The 27,210-nt window shown below is 38.7% G+C and overlaps 1 protein-coding gene across 3 annotated transcripts; it reads left to right on the top strand.

The window, feature by feature from the left end:
- Window positions 1-274: 274 nt before the first annotated feature.
- Window positions 275-27,210, top strand: LOC122660567 (exosome complex component RRP4 homolog). 3 transcript variants are annotated; one of them, XM_043855933.1, is made up of 8 exons: window positions 275-280; window positions 9,322-9,471; window positions 9,583-9,684; window positions 9,839-9,884; window positions 12,683-12,772; window positions 25,693-25,758; window positions 26,340-26,408; window positions 26,679-27,210. In XM_043855933.1, the coding sequence occupies exons 1-8, from the start codon at window positions 276-278 to the stop codon at window positions 27,135-27,137; spliced, it is 987 nt and encodes a 328-aa protein (XP_043711868.1). In that variant the 5' UTR covers window position 275; the 3' UTR covers window positions 27,138-27,210. The 3 variants fall into 3 exon arrangements, with proteins under 3 accessions (XP_043711868.1, XP_043711867.1, XP_043711866.1); XM_043855932.1 differs by lacking the exon at window positions 275-280 and adding an exon at window positions 9,219-9,225 and having other exon boundaries at window positions 9,306-9,471; XM_043855931.1 differs by lacking the exon at window positions 275-280 and having other exon boundaries at window positions 9,247-9,471.

Genomic DNA, 27,210 nt, shown 5'->3' with positions numbered 1-27,210 from the left:
TTTGGAGCACAAAGGGGCAGAGAGCCGTGAGAGAAAACTGGCAAGAGAGACTTTAGGGAAATTGGGATTTTTGGGAAAGTTGGGAGAGAGAAAGAACCGTAAAAGAGAGACCAAACCGAAAATCGTAGAGGGGTTTTTAGGTGATGGGAGAGATGACGTAGAGGAATTGGAATTGGGAAGAGTTGGGAGAGAGAGAGAGAATCGTAGGAGAGATGTGATTTTAGGGAGAGGTTTTAGAAGATATAGGAGAACCGTGGGCCGCACATGAGAGAGAGATGATGTGGAGGGAATTTAGGAGAGAATAGGATTTTAGAAAATGTGGGAGTTTAGCAAAACCGTGGAGGAATTCTTAAGAGAGAAAAGAGAGAGATTTTAGGGGAATTAGGAGAGAGAATGAGAGGGTTTTAGAGGGAGGGATTTTAGGAAAGCGAGGTTTAGGAGATTTAGAATAGAGAATACATGGAGAATACTTCCCACCGACCCTCTCTTCTCTTTTCTACAACAAAAATAACTCCCTTCTTCTTTTCTTGAAAAACCTAGTTTTACCATTCAATCACATCTTCTTTGTACTAGATTGGTATCGAAAATCTCTGGAATCTCATAAATAGTTTCATGCATGCGCAATAACAACCAATTATCTCAAAATTCCCGATCACCATTGGAATCCTACGATCACAAGAAAATAGCAAAGTGGAATCAATTTAATCATAAATTTTTAATTAAAATAAAAAACTAAATAACACTTTTACGCATAAATATGGCCCAATCATGGGTTTAAAGATGTCATAATCCAACTTTCAACGAAGTTTAGGAATTACTATCGACTTATAAAAAGATTTAAGTTCCTCTCAAAGGAGGAGGTGAGAAGTCGTCAGAAGTAATGATCTTTGAACTCAATGTGAGGCCTCTACCTCCCTGTGAAGAACATCAGATGTTGTTGGAGAAAGACGAGGTGAATATCTTTTATAAAGGTGGGTGATAGGAAGGAGTGATCATGAAAGTTTTAGAATATGATAGATTTTCGGTTCTCTTCTGGACCATTGACAAACAACACATTTTTCTGCATCGAACCTACGTCTCAAATGCACTTGGTTTGCCAACAGTCGCAATTGGAATCCTCCTTTTGAAGATGTCTCCCAGAGTCCCAGGTAAGTTCAGATTATTTATTGGGTTTTTCTTCTTTATTGGGTTCTCTGCTTTTATTTTCATCTTTTCTTTCTCGAATTAAACCTATTGATTTTGATGACAAAGAAAACCCTTGAAATAGAGGGACTTCTGTTGTATTGGAGGCTTCGGAACAAAGTAGATGCTCAGCCTAATTTACACTATATGGAAGTGTAAGAACAATGGAGGAAAATCCACCCCGCTAGGGGATTTTGTTCTTATGCAAATCGGATCTCGCTGGTAAACCCTAAAGCAATGACCCTAGTACCATTGTAAGAGGGTAAATGGATAAAATAGGAGCCACCACTTAGACAAGGGTCTAGGACCCGCAAATTTCTCTCATTGAAGGGGAAGACTGATGACTCTTAATGGATAGGCTATGATCTGCCCAGATCACTGGGTAAGTGTCAAGTTACGGACTGGGAAGGTGTTAGGCACGCAGTCTGCCGGCCGAAACCGGTTATCCTTTCCTTAGACCATTGTTGCTCACTAATCTTATTAACTAATCTTAATTTTATGTCATTTGTCCTAAACTAGGCATCTAAATATGTCACATGCAACCCTACACCAAGTTACTATGTTATTCTACCTTAGGGTACCTGAAATGATTAATTCAACATAACAAGTAGTTAATTTAATTAGCATGGTGAACACATATAATCTAATTACATCAGTACATGCAACATATAGGCTAAACTATTCTAAATTGGCTAGACATGACATACATGGAATCCACACACTTAAACATGCAAATCTACTTATCCTACTCATGCCAAGCAAACATCAAAGAAATTATTCTAAACATCTACAAGTTAGATGACAGGCTAGCCCAAATCCTGTCCTAAACATCATGCACCTACGTTCCAAGGAGGCCCCAATACATTGCGCATTTCAACTCAAGCCACTAGTAGGCATTCTTCCTCTCACACGTCGTAGTTCTATACCAAATCAGAAGTCAAATCTCAAACCCCAAGGTAATTTTAAAATCCTAAGCAGGCCTAAAGGGATCTAAATGGTACAACCACATGGTTCCCATATTCAACGGCGGTATGCACTCACAAACCTGGACATGGGCTAGGCTCTCCACACTCGGTCAATGCATGAATCTAAAACAATAATCAAACCTGAACTTGGCATTTTTTGAATCCCTTGTACTCAAAGACCAAATGTAGGCCTAATCTTCCTAAGCCCAAGCCCATCGGTTAAGGGACCAAATCTGAAACGTGGTCCAAACCCAAAATCAAAACCAATTCTCTAAACCAATCCGTCCCATTATCTTATTATTATTCAAAGCCCAGAAGGCTCTATTCAGTCAAGGCACCTAATCATTCAATCTAAGGTTTGAAGGCCCATTTATTTAAATATTAAAAGCCTAAATGGGGTTCAGAAAGCTATGATGTCTAAAATCCACAACATTCAAACACCGATCCGCCTAACCCATGGCACATAAAGCCCAAACCAAAAATTCAATGACCCTAAAACCATCTAACCCTTTCGATTAAGGAATCAAATCTGGAACATGTTACAAAATTTATGTCGAGGCTTTAGTAAAATTAAATCTGATTGGATTCAAAGATATTCTAAATTGGGCCTACATCGAAAGAGAAATAATCCATTTTATTTTGAAAAATCATGAACACAAACATCAAAGATTCTTATGCAGACTCGAAATCTGATTTACCTGAATTAGAATCATTGGAAAAGTTAGGTAGAACATCACACAACAAGAAATGGCTTGGAGAAAGTAGAATAGAGCTCACATAGAAAGGAATAAGCATAATGAAGTTAAGTAAGACATACATGCATTAAAAATCCAAACCAAAGGGGATGGGGATCAGGCCTCGTAAGATTTCATATGATAAATCTCACCAAAAAATAGAAATGATCATATATATTACAACATAGATTCAACATAGAACATGAAAGAAGATTTAAATCGATGGGGATTGGGGGAATAGCATATCAACAAGAACAAAATAATAATAATAAAAAAAATAGAACAACAACATTCAAACATAAATAAACTTAAATAAAATAAACAAAAATTGCAGAGGTTTAATAGATGATGGCGGGTCACGATATCGATCGACAGGGAACTCAAAGCCAGGGGATAGGGGAATTATTACAGACCAAAAATTAATTATAGATTATAAAGAAAATAAATAACAAAAATTAAAATAGGGAAAGCGAAGTATTCGGCTTTTGGAGTTGTAGCCATAAAATGTGCACGAGTTCGACAAGGAGGAAGATGATGAAGAGCTTCAAGCCGTCATAGGTAGATGGCTCAACTTGGACAACCACCACGGGAACGTGATTTGATTTCAAAGAAGTCCGTAGAAGCTCTCAATCTTGAACTCTCAAACTCAAACTTCAAATTGATGTGGGGCTTGGCTGGTCTATCACGAACTATTGGTCCATCAGACCGAATGATGGAAGGATGATGATGTAGTTGAGTGGAGAAAATGGAGTAAAGTTATAGGAGAGAGTTTCAATGGAGAGTTTCAGGTGAGTGGATTATGCAAGTAAGATGGGAAGAGTTTCTGAATGGATTATGCAAGTAAGATGAGAAGAAGTGGGTTTTGATGAATACGTTTTAAGGTAATGGGGGTTTCAAAAACGAAAAGAAGAGATGGGTTGTAGGATGCAGGTGGTCTCATTTTTTGGAAGACAGAAAATGGAGAGGTCAATTAACTCTAGTGAAAGAAAAGCTAAAAATCAATATAAAAAAGAGGAAGAAGGTGCATCAAAGCTGGTCTCCCTGGCTCAGGGAAGCTTCGGCTTCTCTATCTCAGCTTTCATTTCACTCTCTCTCTCTCTCTCTCTCTCTCTCTCTCTCTCCTTTTTTCTGAAATTTTTTCCCTGAAATGACGGCCCTCCCTAACTTATGACCTCATCTCTTTCCCTTTATAGGGAGAGTAAGGTCACCCTAGAAATTAGGGCTTTTTCAGGATCCAAGTTGGATGCCATATGGCACCCTTCCAAAGATTCTGAAATGGGTTCAAAATTGGGCAGATCACTCATAGATCGTAACCCAAGTTCCACACATTCAATTTCTATTAAAATTATTAAAAATCCCTCTTTTATCTCTTTTTTAATTATTTAAGCTGAAACAAAATAAAGTTGAGCCTCCTTGTATCGTCATCGCCAAGGGGTGACAAAAATTTGGTGTCTACAAGAAGATGAAGAAGTGATACATGATACAACAAGACTATCGTAGAGGTTAGGACAACTCTGATATCAATTGTAATAGTCCATAAATACAATGGATGGACTTGAACATTATCAACAACATAGTAGACTTCCCAAGAACCAAAGGACAAAGGTTCATATCGATGTTCTAATGTAAGAGATCATTTGGAATGAAACCATAAAGCATATTTGTCAAATATCAAGATAGAGATTAGAAGAGAAGAAGACATTAAAGTAAACACAGAGATTTTGATGATGAAAAAAACCCTTGATATGGAAAAACTCCGAAGCAGAGTGGATGCTTGGCCTGATTTTCACTATATGAAAAAAGAATGGACATAAGACACAACAAGACTAGAGAGGATAAAAAGACATCACTGTCCATGTTTTTGTGATTGGATGATTAATTGAGGTGCACTGACCAGTGCACTGCACTTGAGAGGATAATATCTGTCAAACGCAGACCTTCCTTAAATTCTAGTAATTAGTAGGCATGTCAAAGCTAAGCCCTCAATGATTAACCCAATCAGACCTGATCCAGTTGGGTAAATCAAACAGACCATTTATTAAATGGTCCGGTCTTGGTTTCCATGAATTTTTATAAGCCATTAATTTAGGGGTCCAATTGATTGGTTTGGTTCAGTTTTCGATTGGGCTGAACAAGTTTAAGCTGATAATGAAACAAACCAAAACCAAATCATTAAATTAAAGTTCAATTCATTTGGCTTCGGTCCAGTTCAATTTGGGATTTTATCGGTTTAGCTTAATGGCCTTTATCGGGATGTTACTAGTTTGGTTTCAGTTTTTCATATATATAGTAGGGTAGAGTTTTCGTACACAGCCGTGCATGGTGCACGATCGTTGGATGGTATACACGATCATGCCCATCTAATGGTTGAAAGCATGACTATGCTACAAAACCTTTTGCCTATATAGTATGGGAAGAGCTTTCCCACATTGCCAAAGTGCAATCTCTCTCTCACATAGGCTTTATTATTGTTATTATTTTCTCTCTCCTATTCTGAATATGTTGGTCCTATGTGAATGATACCCTTTTCAAGACAACCATTGGAGTGTTATGTAGATTCCTTCCCAATGGGCACAATATTGGAAACCCTCTCCCATTTATGTTGAAAATAATCGATTTTTATCAAATTGTGTGTGTGTATGTTTTAATTCGTATCGTGTTTTGGGTTTGGGTCGATTCTTAATCGATCCGGTTCAATCTATATGATTTGGTTCGAGTCTTAGTCAATCCGGTTCAATCTATAATAGTTTCATAAATTAAAAAAACCCGATCCAATAAGGATTCGGTTTGATTACTTTCATCCTAAACCGGTCATTTTTTCTCAGTCCAATTGCTTCGGCCTAGAAATTGACACCCTACTTGATCTCAATTATGACCGAAGAACCGATGATCGTTTAGGCCTGATTATAGATTGATTGAACCAAAACTGATTAAAGACCAAAACGACCAATCTATTATTAAATTGTCTTAGCTTTTGATCAAAGGATTGTTACATAATCAATCCGTATATATCTTGGACCTCATGCACCTGACCAATTAAGGCCCAACCACACCCAACCGGTTGACACCCCTCGTTAGTCATTTTCTCCTTACCATCATGGGCCCATGGGCTCCTAGGGATCATATAGTAGGGTTGGAGTAGGGTTTCAACAATCGTGAATCGATGAATCGGCCAATTCAATGAATTGACTGACATTGATCCTGATTCCCACTGATAACTTAATCGCTATAGCTTGTATTGGAATCGGATTAGCGATTCCGTAATCAATTCTTGATTCCTTAACATTGGTTTTTTAAAAATATTTTCAGTTGAATCAGATCGATTTCTTAATCAAAGGATTGTTACATAATCGATCGGTATTTATTTTGGACCTCATATGTGCAGGACCAAGTAAGGCCCGACCACACCCAACCAGTTGACACCCCTCGTTAGTCATTTTCTCCTTACCATCGTGGGCCCATGGGCTCCTAGGGATCATATAGTAGGGCTAAGTGTAGGGTTTTAATGAATCGGCAAATTCGATGGAATCGGCTGACGCATTGATCCTGATTCCCACTGATAACTTAATCGCTACAGCTTGTATTGGAATCAGAATTGCCATTCCATAATCAATTCTTGATTTCTTAACCATTTTTTAAAAATATTTTCAGTTAAATTGGATCGATTTCTTAACATTTACCAATTCCTGGTCCGAAGCTTGTTCCACTTTCAGCTAGGGCTGCAACAACGTCGGGTTGGGCCGGGCTTTATAGAACTCTAGTTCAACCCTGAGTCCCCTCAGCTAGGCCCAAGCCCGACTCGTTAGGGCCTGAAAAATTCAACCCTGACCCGCCCTCAGGGTCGGGCTGGGTTGACCCTGATTGACCTTGATCATGGGGAGGGGGAAGAAAATGCATGGGCTGGAATGGGCCGGGGAGAAACGCATCAATTTTATGTTAAATAACACTATAATAAAATGTATTATATCACTTATTATCTTCATATATAATATATTATATAAAAAAATGTGGGTGACGTTTAAAGTTTATAATATATACTATATCAATATATATTTATAGTATAACTTAAAATAGGGTCGGGCTGGGCTTAGCCCGAGTCCTCAACCCTAGCCTAACCCGACCCTACCTCAGGGCTAGAAATTTCTGGCCCTGACCCGCTCTCAGGGCCAAATATCTTAGCTCAGACTAAAGGTGTCAATTTGGAACCGAAACCGAAATTGACCGCTTACAACCGTACCAAACCGTACTGTTACAAAAACGGTTTTGTACAGTATAAGAAAATAGTATTGACCTTAGTACGGTACGGCATCGATTTTTAATTGAATACCGTCGGTATGTACCAAAACCGTACGGTGTTGGGGGGGTAAACTTGTAAAAAAAAAAAAAAAACTACCTAAAGTAAAGCCTAATCCCCAATTCCTTTAAGGCGTTTTAGCCTTTCCCAGTTTCCCTTTCCCCTTCCTCGCTTCCTCCCGTCGCCCAGAGCGACAGAACCTTCTTCAACAAATCTGCTTCTCTTCATCATATACGGCTGCTCTGGTTTGGGTAAAAAATATGACTCTTTCTTCAACAATTCTGCTTCTCCTCATCACCTATGAGATTGTTCTTTCCCACCCTCAAGAGTCAAGAGACTCAAATTGCAAAGATTGAAGTCGAAATACTGCTTGAATTGCGAGATTCAAGTCACTGAAATCAGATCTGGTTCTGTCTTTTGCCAGATGCGACTTCAATAACTTAAACTTAATTCCAAATCTGACCTTTCGGGTGCTATTCAGTTGGTTGTGGGTTGTTTAAATTCATAGATGAGGGAGAATCTTCATCTTCAAATCAGGTACCAAGGAATAATGTCATGGATGCACCAACCATCTCACCAACACCATGTCAATCCAAGGACTATCTGATGGGATACCTCACAGCAAAAATTAAAGATGCCAAACAACATATTAAGACATTGGAGGAGCTACTTGATGCTGTCAAAACACTTAATCTTAACAAGTGAAGTAGTATGGGAGGGGGTGTATGCCCAAAACATGTGACTCATGTAATTAAATTAAAATTTGTGAAACAATGTATCTCTATATTTGTAACCCTAGATTGAATGGGTCTAACCGAATAGAAGATGGATGGGTGGTATTTTGATGGTCTTTTATGTTAATTGTTTTGTGTAATCGTGGTAGATTAATGGGCATTTAATTGCGTGCATATTTATCTGGTATGTATTTGATTCAATTGCAAACTCAGGAATTTAACTCATCAACTATGGGAAGTTAGAAGAAATTATCTCAGTTTTCTTTAAGACCTTAGCATGAAAGACCAGACTATTAGGCTGTAGTTGAAGTGGTGTAGGTGAAACAATGAAGCAAAAGTGCATCTCTCCCCTGTTAATATAGGAGCTTTTTTTTTTTTTTTTTTTTTTTTTTCTCTCCCAAAGTATCAAGTGATTTTAGATTTCTCTTGGCCACTGGTTTTCCATCTATGATCATTTCATTTCTATGTTTCTTAGTCTAGGCATTTTAATTTTAAATTTAATAAAGTAAGAAAAGAAGGCCATGTATTAAAATAAACAAAATATAAAATATAAAAAAAAAAAAAAAACATAATTCCAACTGACCTAGTGAGGGTAACCAAACAGTATTTCAGATAGATTTAAAGTGATTCTAACTCACAGACTCAGGATAACCAAACAGTATTTCAGATAGATTCAAGGTAAATCCAAGTGATAGACTCAGGGTGACCAAACAGTTTATTCAAAAGAATCATGTCACAGAATCATGGTAACCAAACAATTTATTTTCTGGAATTACGATTCATTTGATGGTAACTCAAATAGATGACAATCTCCAATCAGACAACATCCAAAGGATTTACGCAACCAAACGCACTCTTATGGGTTCAGAGTCGAGATTCAAACCCTAAATTTTCAGTCCAATAGGGTTTCTTTTGGGTGAAAACCGTCTATTATACCGTTTTTGTACCGAACCTATACCATTTTCTGTACCGTATTTATATCATGTCAAAGCGGTACGATATCTGTATTAGAAATATGGCTTTTAAATGGTACAGCACAGTATTGGTATCTGGTACCTGTTTTTTGTACCATACCAAAATCGTACCATATTACTGAAAACATACCGATTGACACCTTAGTCCAGACCCTGTTTGGGCTCGAGACGGGCCACGACGGGTTCGGTGCTACAGGGTCAAACTTGCACCCCTTATTTTCAGCGATATATTGCTAAGAACCAATTGGTTCGAAACGATTCATGCCGATTCGTATCGGAATCGGCACTGGGCAATTCCGTCACCGACTTCGCGTTTTAAAACCCTGGCTGGGAGAGGGAGGGGTAAGTAAAGCAGATTAGCGAACGTTCTTAGTTTCCCTCTCTTGAGCAGTTCAATTTGTGATCTTCATACAGACGCAGAGAGATGAGCGCGTTGAGAGATTTACAGCTTCCGCTAAATCAAACGCAGAAAATTAGGTTACGGAGAGCTCTGCAGCAGCTTCAGGAATTAGCTTCCAAATCCATCTCCTCTGCTTCTGTCACAGTCGCCGACACCATCCCTGTTAACCACGAAGACGGCGTCCTCAAGTATCACTCTATAAACCCTGGTTTCACTCATCTCTATTTTTGTATTTGCCCATTTAAATTTTCTTTTAAATTTATTTATGTTAAAGAAAATCTTCGTCCGGTTGGATTAAGGGGGCATGGAACTTCTGAGCTTGATGGCGAAGTGGTTGCGACTCTATGCGGAGTAGTGGAACGAGTTAACAAGCTCGTCTACGTCCGAGCTTTAAGGGCCAGGTACCTGCGATTCCTCGCTCTGCAAAGTCCAAAGTCCAAAGTCTTAAGTCTTTTTCATAATTTTTCCTCATTTTGTCAATTAAGTATATGATCTCTGCTTTAGAACTACTATGTTTGCAAAGCTTGACAAGTATTATAAATGATATGCTTGTAGGTACAAGCCGGAGGTTGGAGATATCATCGTGGGACGTGTCATTGAAGTAGGTTGAAAGTGATCTTCCAAAATCTGATTTTCACAGACCTCTTGTTTCTTATTGATTATTATTATTATTTTTTGGATGGGCTATTATTGTTTTATTTTGCCTTTGTTTACATTTGAAGCAATTGTGGTTAAGTATGATTTACAATTTTTAGTAGGAGTTGAGCTGTGTAAGCTATTCTATCCTATCAGAATTGTAATTCTTCACTCAGGACATTGTGCTCATGTATGCTTTTATAGGGTACATTCGAAGCAATTGTGGTTAAGTATGATTTACAATTTTTAGTCGGAGTTGAGCTGCATAAGCTATTCTATCCTATCAGAATTGTAATTCTTCACTCAGGACATTGTGCTCATGGATGCTTTTATAGGGTACATTCGAAGCAATTGTGGTTAACTTGATTACAATTTTTAGTCGGAGTTGAGCTGTGTAAGCTATTCTATCCTTTCAGAATTGTAATTCTTCACTCAGGACATTGTGCTCATGGATGCTTTTATAGGGTTCCCCCACCCACCCCCCCGCCGCGGTTAGTAGACTATACAGGGACTTCAGGATACCACCAAAACTCGTTCCTGCCATGCTTAAGGATCATCTATGTTTTCAGAGAATGCTTCTGAAAAGTCAAATTGCATTTTATGTTTCTCAAGATTTGAGAGTTCAAGACTGGACAACTGTGGTGCATATTTTTGATTTCTTTAGTATTCTCTTTTGTTGAATTCATTGTTCTTGAGTGTATTCTTTTTTTTTTTTTAATTTATGGCTCTGTTTGTTCTTGATGCCTCCTATTATATTTTGGTTCCTGTCCATCCTATAAATAATTGTGCCGGATACTTTAGAGAGGTTACATTCCCAATTAAGATTCAATCTGTTTCCAAGCCATGTTAGTGCCTTGTCCTTGAAATGTATAGGTTAGTTGATCGTGAAGAACAGATGATCAGGATGGAAAATATATTAGTGGCTTGTGTCTCGTCTGTTTTAAGTATGCCTTCTTTGACTTAACGTGAACTATACGGTAATGTAGCTCTAGATAGGGAGGGATCCTACTAGAGGCTAATTATCAAGGATCTAATAATAATGGAATCAAGGGGCCGCTGGTTCTGCAATTTCAGAGGATAGAATTGCAGTTTTAGGTTAAATCTAGGGTTAGGTTTATGAATATGGAGATGAATCTTATAGGGTATTGATGGGCAGGTCTAGGAGAAGCTATTAATGTAGGTTTGGATGATGTTTAACTAAAAAATTAAATTTCAGAAAATTAGGGTTAGGATTTCGGATTTTGGGTTTTAGAACTTAGACTAAAACTAGGGTTTTTAATGGGATTATAGGGCTAGGCTTGGGATCGAGTGCTCTAAACAGTAAGGGGGAGACTCGATAGTAATTTGGGCTGAATTGGATGGCTAATTAGGTCTGAACAGGTTTTTGACTATTTAGGGTTTTAGTGGAGATGAAGGGGAATTAGGGCTTAGCTATTGAAGATGGGGCAGCAGGCTAGAGGGTTAATGTAGTGATGCTATGTCTGAAGTTTGCGGGGATTTGGATGATAGGATATGGCTGGACAGAATTTAGAACACTGGGGTTTATGGAGGTCGATGGGAATTAATGGAACTTAGGGTTTTGATGGGATTCAAATAAAATTAAAAAGGGAAATGATGGGTAGACTGTAGAGGACTGGGAAAAGAAAGGGATGACTGAAAATTAATCAAATAACTTACTTGTTGACGGAGATCTTCAATGGAGGCAGCAGCTATGTGATCAAATGATAGAATCACCTTCCAGCTGAAGAAGATCCTCCCAACCGTCACGGTGTAAGGAGTCAATTGGATTCCACCAATCCCTTTCCACCTTGAGATCCACAAGGATGCATGCACACTCACAAAGGAGCAAGGAGCAGCAACAATGGCAGCCAACAAGCAAAGCTCGATTTTTTTTAATTCAAATAAACTGTGGGGGAGCCTCCCACGGTTTCTAATTTTATAATAAAGGGCCAACGGCCAAATCCTAGTGACAAATAACCTCTCCCTTGATAAATCATGGAAGGGAAGGAGCATAATTCAAAACCTAGTAATTAAAACTGTAAAATGTCTTAACTACCCCTACTAAAGTTAAAAAAAAACTCTTAGCTAAATAACTTAAATTGACCCAAATTGAACCAATTGGATGCAACCAATTTAAATCGGTTCAATTTAAATAACAAAAAATAAACTATGGAAAGGAAATACTAAAATGTAAACCTAAGCTATGGCTCCCTAACTAAGCCCTAATGTCAAGACTTCTTCTTCTTCTTCTCCTTCCTACTTGGTGCTGCATCGTATGGTGTACTATCTGGCTTGTGAATTCATTTTTGTTCCATCTTCCAAAACAACTTCACTTTTTGAATTATGGTGGTTTACAACTGGCAACCCTTTTTATTGTCTACTAACTCATGCCTTCTGTGTGGATAGAAAGGTGATATGTTTTGAAAGTTATATGGAGTTACATTTAGAATTTGATGCCTTCTATATTCTCTTTTTTAATTACTGGGTAACAAGAATGCTTAATCGAAAAATAAAATGGAGGTGCATAGATCAAGAAGAGAAAGAGACAAAAACTGTTCAAGCAATTGACAATACGAATCTACATGCATCTTGGATAAGATATTTGACTGTATTTAACTTTCCGTGAAATTTTGTAATTTCATTACATGATATTACCGTGGAAGATAAATTTGAACTAATCTTTCAACTTCCTTGATTTGCATATTGCTGTAAATGGCTCTGTTGAATGATTCTATTTGTCTCTATTCTAAATTTATTTGACAGGTTGCTCCGAAGCGTTGGAGACTAGAGATCAATTTTAGTCAGGATGCAGTCTTGATGCTTTCGTCAATGAACTTGCCTGATGGTATCCAGGTAAAACATTGATATTTCCTGCATCTTCTTCAAAACGTGGCAGTGTTGATAACTTTTATATTGTACAATGCCTGGTTACTTAACTTTTGGTAGAAGGTGGCCATTTGAATATGCAGTCCTGCATTAAGATGCTTGCAGCATGCAGTGTAGTAGTCACAGTTATTATTTCTCTATTATTGTGGAAAGAAAGCATCTGATTGTAACCACACTTGGTTACAATTAGGTATCAACCTCTCTTTTTGGCGCCTTGTTTTATGCATCATGTTCTTCAAATCATAGACATCAAGGTATCCCCTGGGCACCGTTTATGCGCCTTATTGGGTTCTAGGAGACAACAAGCCTTTCTTGATGCAAGACAGGCGGACGTCTTGGACACCTAGGATGCGTCGCCTTGTGGGCTTGTGACAGCGCATCTTATATTATATCAGTTTTTGACTTTACTGGTTTACATTGTTTATGTTTTTTGCTTTGTTTTTTTATTTTTTTGCTGAATATGCTTATATTATCTCCTAGGATTTCTTTTTGTGTTCAGAAAGTAAAACCGTGAGGCGAATTCCATGAAACCTTAAGCTATGAATGATTGAACCATTCAACCTTATTGGGGAACTAAGAAACCACAACACAACCATTAACTGTAAACTAGGAACTATGCAATCAGGAAAACCTTTCCAGAAAACTGAGTGATATGTCCATGAAACCATAAGCCATAAACGATGGAAATTTGTGAACAACCAATGAAATCTAAACCCCACTTAGTGAGACAATCGAAAAAGGGGAAGGAAATTAGAAAAAATACAAAAGGGAAGGAATTGCCATAATTTGCAGGAGGGAGAGATGAAATTACTAAATTACCCCTACCATCTAAGAAAATTTAAAGAACATTACGAGGGGCAAAATTGTAAGGTTAATGGCAATTCATAATCATGTTTTGGGTACATCGAATTTCCACTTCTGTATAGAGCACAATGAAATAGCTAGGGCTCAGAATCTAAATCTACCACATTTAACAAACCAAATCTCTAGGCACACCACAAAATATGATCTAATAAGCTACGGGGTATTGTTTGGTGAAGAAAAGTGGTTGAAGTCATTCTGTTTGATTTCACAATTGAGATTGCATGACAATAATTCCCACGGAAGTCACATTGCAGGAGATAATACATTAATGAGGAAAGACATGCTAGGTTGGGGTGAAAGCTCCCAAAAATACTGATACATCTGGGGAATGGCTCTCCTTTGTGGGGTCTGACTGGCTTATTTGTGCGACCATAATTGGCCTGGATAAAATTTTCACCATTGATTATGACCTGCTGGAAAGGTGTTATATAAAAAAAAGAACTACAATGACCCAACATCTTCAATGCAACTGTCCAATTATAGGGCCACCCTCTTAGATCAGTCATAGACCAAATTTCAGAGTATTTGTGATGTAGGCCTCACAAAGGCCTTTGAAACTCGGATCCGGAGAGTAAACACAATTCAAGCCTACAAAGAGGCTAAACAGGAAATATATGCACCATGTCAGTAAAATGAATATATGTAGTCCTAGATAGGTAGGAGACCTACTAGGAGCCAGACAACCAGGACCTGTAGAGCTGCTGGTTTGATGGAGGCAGAATTGAGGTTTTAGGTCAATTTTAGGGTTAGGGTTAGGGTAATGGGGATGTATCTTATGTGATAAAGTTAGGCAGGTGTAGGGGAGTCAAACGAACTAGGTTTTATAAGTGTTGGATGGGTAGACATAGGTTAGATGGATTTGGGCAGCAACTAGGGTTAGGGTTTTGAAAGGTGGAGGATGATGGACTCTAGGGTTTATAATAACAGGAATTCAGGTGGTTGAATGGGATTAATAGTTAGGTCGAGTGTGGGTAGGGTGGGGGGAATATATACTAAAAGTTAAAGCTAAATCAGATAGTTAAATTTGGAGTTATGGAGGTTTCCTATTAGAAATAAAGGAGAGAGGGGTAAAAGTGTAATTTCACACAATCAGCTGGGTGGATGGTTATGAAATTTGGACCGAGTCTCTATTAGGGTGGGTTTGAAGAAGATTCGATCAAAATTTTAGCAGGTTCTAACTGTTAGATTTGGTTGGGCAGAATCCTCGCGAAAATTACCTTGCATGTGAGCTTCTAGAAGGGAAGAAGAATAGTTGTAGGTTTTAGGGTTCTAATGGATCTATGGTATTAATGATGGATGAGTAAGGTAGTAAGGAGTTGACAATGGGGATCGAAGGGGGTGGGTTTAGAGGATTAGGGGAAGAAAGGGGGATGGTTAATAATGCTGAATACTTACTTGGAGTTGCAGATCTTCAATGGCAGTAGCTTGAAGACAATGGTCCTTCCGATCTACAAGATGCAAGGAGTCAATTGGTGATCCACCAATCCCTTATAGCAGATCCCCCCGGTCTACAAGACACAATGAGTCAATTGGAGATCAACCAGTTCCTTCACCTTGATATCACTCACAAGGCAACACTCAATAGAGCAAGGCAGCAAGCGAAAAACTAATTTTTTATTAATCAAATTCGTGTTCAATACTTTGCCCCCTTACAACTTCATATAATAAACTCAAAATTAGACTCCTACACTAAAAAGGAAAGGCCTAACCCAATCCTTAATCTATTAGCTAACTTAAACTGACTAGGAAACTGAAATAGACTCAAAATAGAGTCCTAATCCAGCCCAACTAAACAATTAAAAAAAAAACTACTAAAATCACTTAAATTGAACCACTGGTTCAAACTAGCTTTGGACCGGTTCAATTTAAAACATTAAAAACATGAAATAAACTAAGTATAGGGCTAATCCCGTATGAAACTCATGTACCCATATTTTAGGCCCATAAAAGTGGCCTATTACATAGAAAACCCATGGGATCAAAGGTCCAACATGTATATAACCAAATCCGAGACTTATTCTTAATAAAAGAAGCCCAGTTTGGTGATAAATCTGCATCAAACCTTAACTTACAACTCTATTTGGGGTGATTCCAGTTAGAGAAACTAATAGAAACTAATGGCTTGTGAAGTAGAGGTTGTAGCACAGGACGTAAATCTCTACAAGGGAACAAGTTGCCAATATTTGTGTGCAACTAAGGGGGTGAAAGGAGATGGATTGATTTCAGTTATGGGGTATAAGAGAGTATGAAATGATGATAAAATAACAAAAATTGAAGAAATAGAGAGATGGAGAGAGAATAAGGATATCTGCCCCAATGAATCAATTCTTCTAGGTTGTCAAAGGAGGTAGAATGCATCGACACTTCTAGGCTGATGTTGGCAACTCTTCTAAGCCACCATGGAGGCTTCAATACTTCTATATTGAAGGGGAAACACAGCTTGGTTTCATGGGGAAGAACACAACTTGGTTCTATGGGGAAGTGCTTGAAGCAAATTGGGATTAAAATTGATACTTGAATGGGGTTACAAATAAAATCGCCCAGCCCTTTTATAGGCCTTTGGCATGATGAAAACGACTAATATCCCCCCCCCCCACAAAGTAATTATAGTGGTTATAATAAGTCCCAAATGTAGTCTCCAAGGTATGTGGTGGACTAATGACAACGAGAAACAATAAAGCAACAAAAGAGAAAACTAAAAATAGGCTTCTTGTTGTAAGCCTCAATCTACAAGATCTTGATGCAATCCAACTCAACAACTCACAATTCACAACTCAAGCCTTATCCTAACTAAATGGGGTTGGCTACATGGATCCTTTCAAAACAAAGTAGGGAAAATTGAGGTCCTCACTAAGGGAAATGGAAGTAAGAGGAATGAAGAATAAAAATGAAGAAAAGATATAAGAGAAGTGAGAAATGGAAAATGAAAGAAAGAGAAAAGAGGGTAGCCCCGAAAATCAGGAAAATCTTCAGCTATATGGTGTTGACAATGCGGATTCTTGCCCTCAAATAGACTCTATCTGAGGTCATACTTGGCAGAAGGCCCAGACTATGCATGTCATTCTTCACCACCTCTCCTATGGTCATTTTAGGTTTGCCCCTAGCTCTTTTAGCTCATTCAATTGGGATCAGATCACTCCTTATTGGTGAGTCCCCAGGCCTCCGTTGAACATGACCATACCACCTTAGACGACATTCTCGGAGCTTGTTGCTGATCGGGGCAACTCCCACATCAACTCTAATACGTTTGTTCCTCACTTTATCCTTTCTAGTTTTGCCACATATCCATCTTAACATCCTCATCTCTGCAACACATAGCTTCGCTATGGACACTTCTTAACTGCTCTACATTCCACCCCATACATCATAGCTGATCGGACAACAGTCCTGTAGAACTTTCCTTTAAGCTTTAAAGGAATATTTTGGTCATACAATACTCCGGTCGTACCTCTCCACTTCATCCATCCCACTTTAATGCTCTGTGATACATCATCATCTATGTCACCTTCTTTGTTTATGGTAGACCCCAAATATCTAAAATTTGGCGGTATCTCTCTCTCCTCTAATTTTCATCATGTCATTATCCATCATAGTTTGACTAAAGTTTCATATCATATACTCCGTCTTTAATATACTAATCTTAAAGCATCTTATTTCCAAGGTTGACTAAAGTTCCACATCATATACTCTTGTTTCCACCTTGATGGAATCCCTAAGGAAGAAAATGCTCTACACAAGGAAAACACGATAGAAGGTGCAAGGCTTGCTTGGGCTGGATATTTGGAGCTGGTTAGGGGGCTGGCCATGAATGGGGTTGGTTCTTAGTCTTGACTTGGCCCCGGGCAAGTGGTTCTTGTGTAGCAATGTGATGCCCTTGATTGCATTATTGATTATTCCCCCCCTTGCAAGAAAGAATTCGTCTCCATATTCAAGTCATCATCATTGGCAGACTCGCACATATAAGGTGTCAAATGGTGAACATTGAAAACATCATGAATCTTCATGTGGGATGGAAGCTTGATCTGATAAGCATTGGGGTTGATGCTTGCCAGAACTTCAAGGGATCAAATCTTTCTATCACTAAGCTTGTTACAGCTTCCAATGGGGTGCCGCTCCGATGGCATGTAAGCCCATACAAAATCACTGGAATTGATTATGACTTCTTGATGTCGCTTGTCAATGGCCTACTTGTAGAGTTCCGCCTTATCTTCTAACTTGTGGGGCACATATTCATGGACTTTCCTCATTTCAGATAGAATGTCTTCCACTTTGCTAATTGTTCGTTCCGGAAATGTAATCGGTGTGAGGTCAAGAGCCGTCTTGGGTTGTTGTCCATATACAATGACAAAGGGGCTATAGAACAATTAAATGCAAATTCTCCAAGAGACAACCAACTTTCCTAAGGGTGGGGATTGTCATCAATCAAGGTCCACAACAAGTTTCCCAATTATTTATTGACTACGTCGGTTTGGGGCAGAAACACCATACCATATTGTAATTTGGTGCCAATGCTCTTTCAAAGTTGCCGGCAAAAGTGACTAAGAAACTTAGTATCTCGATCGGAAGTAATAGTTTTAGGGAGACCATGCAACTTGTAGACTTCCTTGAAGAAGAGATTGGCAATACAGGAAGTAACCATATTTTTTCGGCATGGAATGAAATGTGCCATCTTAGAGAATCTGTCAACCACCACAAAAATGGAATCCTTACCTAGTAGTGTGCATGGCTTGTGGTATTGGTAAGAGTAAATAGAGGCCTGCATTTGTGTTTAGTCCCTTATCCACTTGGTTCCTTTGACACTTCATCACATGGCGATGCACATCCCTTTTGAGGTGGGGCCAAAAGTACTTTGCCGAGACTAATTATAGAGTCTTGTCTCGCCCAATGTGGCCCTCGTTATGTATTTCTTCAATTACCTTTAGCTGAAGGGAGTATTTCAGCACACATAGTCAATTCCCCTTAAATAGGAAACCGTCACATAAGGTATAATCAACAAGTAGCTTGTATTGGGCATCCGAGACAAGTTTGGAGAAGTAGTTGTCTTCTTGGTACTATTCTTGAAAAGAGTCAAAACCAAGCATGGTAGTGCGCAATGTAGAAAGCAAGCCCTTCTTGCAGCTAAGGGCATCGACGACTTGATTTTGTACACCCGCCTTATGCTTGATGTGGAACGTGAGAACTTTTGAAGAGATTCAGCTCATTTTGCACGCCGAGAGTTAAGTTTTTGTTGATATGAAATGTACTTCAAAGCTTCATGGCCTGTGTAGAATATTCTCTATGAATTAAGTATGGTCGGCAGTCGCCAATGCTCAAGAGTGTGGAAAAGGGCATAGAAATCCAAATCATAAATGCTATAACGGAGCTTAACACCATTCAACTTTTCACTAAAGAAAGCAATTGGACACCCTCCTTGATTCAAGACTCCCCCAATGCCGGTTCCGGATGCTCAACTTTTCCTTAAGAAGCTCAAAACTCCGTTGAGCTTTATTGGTCCACTCAAAGACTCCTTTCTTCATGCATGAAGTGAGTGGGGCTGCAATAGAACTGAAATGGGCTATGAATCGCCGGTAGAAAGAAGCCAAACCATGGAAACTATGAACTTCATGCACATTGGTTGGAGGTGGACATTCTTTTGAATCACCTTGATTTTGGCATTATCGATTGATATGCCATCCTTGGAAATGTTAAATCCCCAAAAGAGGATTTGTTCCACCATGAAGTAGCACTTGTCGGGGGTTGCATAAATATGTTCCTTCCTCAAGACATGTAGCACTTCTTGAAGGTGTTGCAAGTGTTCGTTAATAGACTTACTATAAATAAGAATATCATCAAAATATACCACAACAAACCTCCCAAGATATGGCTTTAAAACTTGGGTCATGAACCGCATGATGGTGGAAGGTGCATTAGACAATCCGAATGGCATGACTAGCCACTTAAACAGTCCATCTTTGGTCTTGAATGCCGCCTTCCATTCATCTCCAATCGTGATTTGGATTTGATGATAACCACTTTTTGGGTCTAGCTTGGAGAAAATGGTGGCACCGGAATGTTGGTCCAACAGATCATCAAGGCGAGGAATAGGGACGTGGTACTTGATGGTGATCTTGTTGATTGTCGAAGATTGCTCGACAATCAACACACATTCTCCAAGTTCCATTTTTATTGGGCACCAAGAGGGCTGGAACGGCATACGGACTGAGGCTCTCTTTTATAAAACCCTTGTTCAAGAGTTTCATAACTTGTAATTCTTCATGCTCTACTTGGCTCATTTAGTAATGTGCTAAATTTGGAAGGGGGGCCTTGTGCATCAGTTCATTTTGATGCTGAATGTCTCCCTTGTCTAATGGAAACACATCTTGGAACTCACTCAAAAGTGGCTTCACTTGTTCAGGTATGGTAGGCAAAACCGTATCTTCAACACTGGTTTTGCTGAGTAATACTAATACATACACCACATCAACACCCTCCATAACATAGTTTAAAATCTCGCCGAGATTTCGCCAAAATCTCGGAAATCTTGGTAAACTCAAGCTAGTTGAGACAAGATATCATATGAAACACAAAATGTCAAATATCAAAAATCTTGATCGAGATTTTGACCGACATCTCGTGAGTTTCGAAAATCTCGTGAGATATCGGCTTTTAAGTGAAATGCTCTTTATAAAAAAGCCAGAAGTCGACCTCTAGTTCGAAATTTTGAACTCTCTTGGTCGAGTTAGAGCTCTTTGTTGTGGAGAAGGAGAAAAACATCAAGAGAGCAGTGGTTTCTTCCATTTTTTGGCCAAATCTTCACCATTTGTACTGAGATTCACTACAAAGAAGACTTGGGTGCTGCCTACTTCCATTTTAGGTAAATTTACTATCCACAAAACCTTTTTTTTGGAAAAAATATGAGTAATACTTTTTGTATGGGTGTGGATTATATATATATCACACTGGAGGCCGATCTACGACCTCACGGTGTTGAAATATTTTTTCTGTTTCTAATATATATTTTTTTGGTAAAAAAAAATGATTTTCCTACAACAAAAATCGGAAAAAAAAAAAAGGTTAATACATATCGGATGGAGCTCAATTATATATATGTTAAACACCGGAGGCTGATCTACGACCTCACGGTGAGTATTTAATTTTTGTGTCTAATTCACATTAGATTTTAGGGAAAATTACACTGCCACCCCCTGATGTTTGTATTAAATACAGAGCGACCCCCTGTGTTTCTAAATTATATAGCCACACCCCCTGAGGTTTGGTTAGTTGTTACAGTCAGCCCCACTCCGTTATATCATTCCTGTTAAATGGTAGGGTGTTGGTAATTCATGACTTAAAATGACTACTATACCCCTATTAGGGGTTTGAGCTTACCATCCCTTCCCACTCCCTTCCCCTGCCCTGTTACTCCTGCTGCTTCAGAGGAGATTTGAACCACCGGAGCACTTTTCTGAACCGCTTCAACGGCGGATTGACAGAGCTGCAAGCTTTATGGACATTTACATCTACAACATCGTATAAATTCTAGCGGAAGAATTTGACAAATTAGACTGAAGGAAGAACTCATCTTTCCTGCTGATACTATGTAGAGAGGGAGAGAGAGAGAGAGAGAGACTCACATAAGACTGATGCTTCCCACTCTGCAAATTTGCGGCAAAGGGCTTTGTATATGTCAGGCATTGCAATACTGAATTCAGAAAACAAGTATTCCCCAGATTTTCCAACCCAGCACCCTGCAAAATATTCTATTAATTCCTACTCAAAGAGAACCGGAACACAACGAATAAGCCGAACTTATTGCAGTACTTGAAACATGTTCAATAAACAGTGACAAATGGAAATTCACTTTATCGGTTTTGATGACAGTGAATCCCAAAACCCAAATTTTTAACAGAATCAAATTAACGAAAAAACCCAATAGAACAAACTCATGATTCTTCGAAGCGTAGTTCCAGAAATAAGCTCTGGATCCAACCCAATTTCAAAAAAATCACCGCCCTTTGATTTCTTCCCCACCGAAGCCAATGCAACAGCCTTTAGGGAGGCGGATCTCTAAGAATCCGAGGTGGGATTCGAAGTCTTGATATGGAAATCTCACTGCCATTACTAAAACTAGTGAAAGACTTCCAAGCGGGATGAAATTCGATCCTCCTTTGAAACAGAGTTCCATTAGAAGAAGATGAGGCAGAAACAGAGAACCCATCTACGGGTTTCTTCCTTTCCGAGGTGCAGATCAGGCTTTCTATCATTGAAACTCTGAGATTGAATTCAAAAAGGTTTTTCAGATTTCTTCTCCTTAGGGAAACAAATTCCAGCCGCCGCAGGGGGTAGTTACCAGGACGGAGGTGTTCAGGTCCAGCTTTAATGAGATTCATAAGCCCCGCATGGCCATAGAACTTGGCGAGGAAGACAGTGGCATGTGCTTGGGATTCTGGGTTTTTGATCCATTGCAAGCAAGGTATGATGCTGCAATTCTCGCTGCAACCTTTGCGGAGAACTCAACGAAGACCATGTTAGGTCGAGATTCAAAGTTTGGGTTTGCAGATTTTTTAGGGCTAATAGCGAATGAATGAGAGCAGGGAAAAAAATCCGAGAAAGAATAGAGGGAGAAGACATAGATGCATAAATGAATACCTGTGCGGTGGAGTTGCAGGTCAGCGATGGAGGCAACTTCAAATTTGGGGAAGAAGAGGGCGAAGTTGGAATTTCCCACTGAGTATTAACAGGATATTAGAAGAGGGCAAAGTTGGTATTTAAAATGTAGTACTTAACACCGTCCATTCACCGGCCACTCAGGGGGTGTGACTGTATAATTTAGAAACACAGGGAGTCGCTCTGTATTTAATACAAACCTCAGGGGGTGGCAGTGTAATTTTTCCTAGATTTTATTATTCATACCTTCATAGAATATATAAAAAATTGATAATATCTATAATTCTATATGTCAATTTTCAGCATATTACTTAAACCCCAAGTATCAATATAACCAACAGGGTATTTGCAACAATTAGGTGAGTTGTGTATTTCTTTGTGAATATAAAAAATAATTACTCATATGATGAGGTTCCTAACATATACAATTTTCCAAATGGGTATAGATGAATAGTTTCAGGGATGCAATAGGGAGTTTTGGGCCCCCCCTCTATACAAAAAATATATATATAGCTCCCCTGAAATGCACCCAATATTCCTCATACCCCCCTAAGGTTTTGACAATTCCGCATGCACCTGCTGAAAATTCCATGTACGACCCCTACTTTTCAATCTAAAGCCATTTAAGTCCACGCCGTTAATTTCAGGCGTTAAATGTTAAAAACTTTTTACTGGCTAAACTACCCTTTCTTCTAACCGCTCCTGAAATTTGAGAAGACCTTATTGCCCTGACCTATTTGTTCTTAATTTGAAAAGACCTTTTTGCCCAGCCCTATTTCTTCTCTGCTCCTTCTTCTTCTTCTTCTTTGCAACATTGTGCATCCACATACTTACAAATGCACTTGTACCACAAATCCCCAATAGCAACAGCTTTGGATTCAATGGATCTCCACAAAACAGCAACATTATCTGTATTTCAAATCATATAAGGGGGAAAAATTTTTGAGCTCAGCAATGGAGTTTAATTGATTAAATTGGATTTTCCTCTCTTCTCCAATCTTCCTTGTTTTTTTTTTTTGTCTTTCTTGAAAGCATTGGTTTCTGCTTCTCTCAAATCTGCCATTTTATCTATATATATTTTCTCCACTTTTGTCTTCCAGAGATCTTCTAGGGTTGCTTCTTCGATTTTTTACAATAGAATAAGTCAAGTACTTCATATTATCTATGTCGCCGTTTCCCTTGGAATCCAATGTTTATAGGTTGTCGTCTTCTATTACAGCTGCAATTTTAGAAGATATTTGTTTCGTGATTTTGTTTTGCTTTTATTTCGAATTTTATAAGTTGGATCCGTTTAATAAATTGATTAATCTTCTTTGAGGATTATCGGAATACTTCGTGAAGTTAAGAACTTTTTCTTTGAAGATATCTTGATCTAGTGGAATGGAGGGATATAGTGTTTATCGCATTTGCACCTGTAACTATCTTCCTTCTGGGTTGAACGATGTAGGGAACCAGTGAGAAGCTCGACAATTTGATGTTTTTCAGAATCAACCTCACAGGACTTTGGTTGGATAATTGAGTTACGATTTCAACAATCGGAGAAGATGAAGGGGGTGCTGCTGAGATCCAACTAGGGTTGAGGGAGTTTGATCGAGAAAGGGAAAGGGAGAAAGGGCGATTTGGGTATTTTACTTATTTTAACTGTCTTTTTTGTTTTTTAACTTAAGGGCATTTTGGTAATTTAGCCCTAGAAAGGGTATAATTGTACATTACCTTCTTCAGAATAGCATTTAACGCCCAAAATTAACAGCGTGGACTTAAAAGGCTTTAGGTTGAAAAGTAGGAGTGGTACGTGTAACTTTTAGGGAGTGCGTGCGGAATTGTCAGAACCTTAGGGGGGACATGAGGAATATTGGGTGCATTTTAGGGGGGTACGTCTATCTAACCCATATTTTAATCATGCAACCCAAGGGCATCACATTGCTACATATTAACCACTTAGGAGGTCAGCCCGTATCAAGGCCCGGGGCCAAGTCAAGACCAAGAATCAACCCCATTCATGGCCGGTCCCCCAGTCAACTCCAAATATCCAACCCAAGCAAGCCTAGGCAGCTCCTATGTGGGTAGATTTCTTCAATGTTTGCACTTCCCCATTTCTTGCGCCTTCTCTTGTGCTTTCTTTGTGTGGAGCATTTTCTTCCTTGGGGATTGCATCTAGACATCGAGGCTTGCTACAAGAAGCCTATTTTTGGTTTTCTCTTTTGTTGCTTTGTTTTTTCTCATTGTCATTAGTCCACCATATGATTACATTTGGGATTTATTGTAACCACTATAATTACTTGGTAGGGGGGGGATATTGGAGTCATTTTTCATCATGCCAAAGGCCTTTAAATGGTCTGGGCGATTTCACTTGTAACCCCATATTAGTATCAATTTTATTCGCAATTTGCTTCAAGCACTTTCCCATAGAACCAAGTTGTGTTGTTCCATCCTGAAACCAAGCTATGTTTCCCCTTCAATCTAGAAGTATTGAAGCCTCCATGGTGGTGGCCTAGAAGAGTTGCCAACATCAGCCTGGAAGTGTTGATGCATTCTACCTCCTTTTACAACCTAGAAGAGTTGATTCATTGGGGCTGATATCCTTCTTCTCTCTCCATCTCTTTATGTCTTCAATTTTTGTTATTTTCTCATCATTCCATACCCTATTAGACCGTATAACTGAAACCAATCCATCTCCTTTCATCCCTTAGTTGCACACAAATATTGACGACTTGTTCCTTTGTTTCCAGATTTTCGTCCTGTGCTACAACCTCTACTTCACAAGCCAATATCACCTTCTTTTTTTCCAGAATCTTTGAAAACCTAAAGAACCAAAGTCGTAGCCCTTTCTGTTAACTTGAATCTCCAACTGGAATCACCCCAAACAGAGTTGTGAGTTGAAAGTTATCTTATTTTATTGACAGGATGCGAATCTGTCCTGTTTAGCATCCTTGTAGTTAAATTATGTTTACTCTCCCGATCCGAGTATCAAAGGCCTAGGTGATACCTACATCAATTTGGCAATCTGAACCTCTTAACCCTAGTGAGACATTGAACCTACTAGTTAGGATTGTATGTTTGTGTGTGTGTGTGGCGCCAATACAGATGGTTGCACATCTTTTGGATCGTTAAGATCAGTGACCACGTCTGCACATGATTGAAGATCCCTTACTGAGAAGGAAATGGAATCTAGTGACATCAGTCCAGGGAATCTTTTTGCAGTTTTGATGAATCTTTAACCATTAAAAGGTTTGCTTTATTATGTCTGATTTCTAATTCTTGATTAGTTTGCACTACATTTTAAAGCTTCAAGGTGCTTAACTGTCATTTTAAATTCACATTTTTTTTATTGCTCGCTTAACTGTCATCTTAGAGTCACTTATTTTTTTAATTGCTAGAGGCGGCGAACTGCTGTTGATGAGCTCAATATGCGCAGCATTTTTGAAGAGAATGATGTCGTATGTGTAAGTTCATTAATTTTTCTTTTTTCTGAAATCCTTTGAAGACCGAGTATAAGTTTATTTTTTTGACGCAAAGGTGTTATGCTCTGCTAATATGTTAAGACAGTGCCTAGAATTACTAAACTTTTATTGTTGTGGAAGTATTCATATTTGGACAGTTCAATCGGTCAGGAAGAAGTTATTGGCTCACTTTAGTTTGAGTTTCACTTAGTTTCCTTGGACATTCAATACTTGATAAATTAAAATCAAATTAGAGCTAGTTTTTTAGAAGGGACAGGTAGATCAAATCCCAATGGGCACATAGGACTGGACAAGTTCCTTCTCATGAATAAGGTATTTATAACTTTGTTCTGAGTGTCGTTGTGTTCCAAGGAAATTCAAATGAAATTAGCTTGGGACTAGCTTCTGAAAAATGACAGGTGGACCATATGCCGATGAGCACGTGGATAACTTTGTATCTTGCACAAGCACTATTTTTTACTATGATATTTCTAAGGAAATTTCTCTGCCCATTCTTCTAAAGATCCTCGAGTGATTCTGGCAAAACACTGATTCGTTTTGTCTATCTTGTTTCTATTTTTTAGGCTGAAGTTCGTGGTTTCCAGCATGATGGCAGTTTACATCTTCAAGCAAGAAGCCAGAAGTATGGAAAGGTATCTTTTCGTTAGGTATTTATCGTTTGAATTGCATAGATGCAAAACTGTTCATCTCCAAAATTCTGCAATTCAAAAGCTTCTTCTAAAGTTGGGTGATGCAACAACAATTTTTCAATATACTTTTAGTAATATGATGAATATAATGCCTTTCCCGCATAAAGGCTTCAGCATCTTAGTTTCTCAACATGATAAATCAGGTTATGTGAAACATATTATCAATTTCAGGTTGTCGTTATATATGATTTGTGGTTCTAATTGATAATGCAGCTTGAGAGGGGTCAACTGCTAACAATCCCTCCTTATTTAGTGAAGAGACGCAAACAACATTTCCACCACCTTGAAAAGTATGCGGTTGATTTGATTCTCGGGTGTAATGGATTCATCTGGGTTGGCGAGCATGTAGAAAGGGATAATATGATGGAAGAGCCAGAAAATAAATCTGAACAACAGAATAGCAAGTTGGATAGAAGATCCATGAGTATTGAAGAGCAAGAAAGTACTTACACTCTACTAGAGACAAGGCAGGGCATATGTAGGATAGCAAATGCAGTTCGGGTTTTGTCCAGTTTGGGATTCAGTCTTAATGTTGAATTGATCATGGAGACAGTTGAACATAGCATCTTCCAGAACGTTGATATCCATGAGATGCTCGGAGCGGAGTTCTGTGTTCAAATTGCAGAGAGAGAAGTTGAACGGCGAAGCTCATTTACCAAAAAGAAAAGGTGATTGCTGGTACGTTGTTGTGAATTCTTGGTTAAAACAATGCTATTTTATTTATTCATAATAATTTTTTTGTGGT

This window comes from Telopea speciosissima, chromosome 4 (genome assembly GCF_018873765.1).
Source record: "Telopea speciosissima isolate NSW1024214 ecotype Mountain lineage chromosome 4, Tspe_v1, whole genome shotgun sequence".
Classification (NCBI taxonomy): domain Eukaryota; kingdom Viridiplantae; phylum Streptophyta; class Magnoliopsida; order Proteales; family Proteaceae; genus Telopea; species Telopea speciosissima.
The sequence above is the reverse complement of the archived record's forward strand: the minus strand, read 5'-3'. Positions and strand labels throughout refer to the sequence as shown.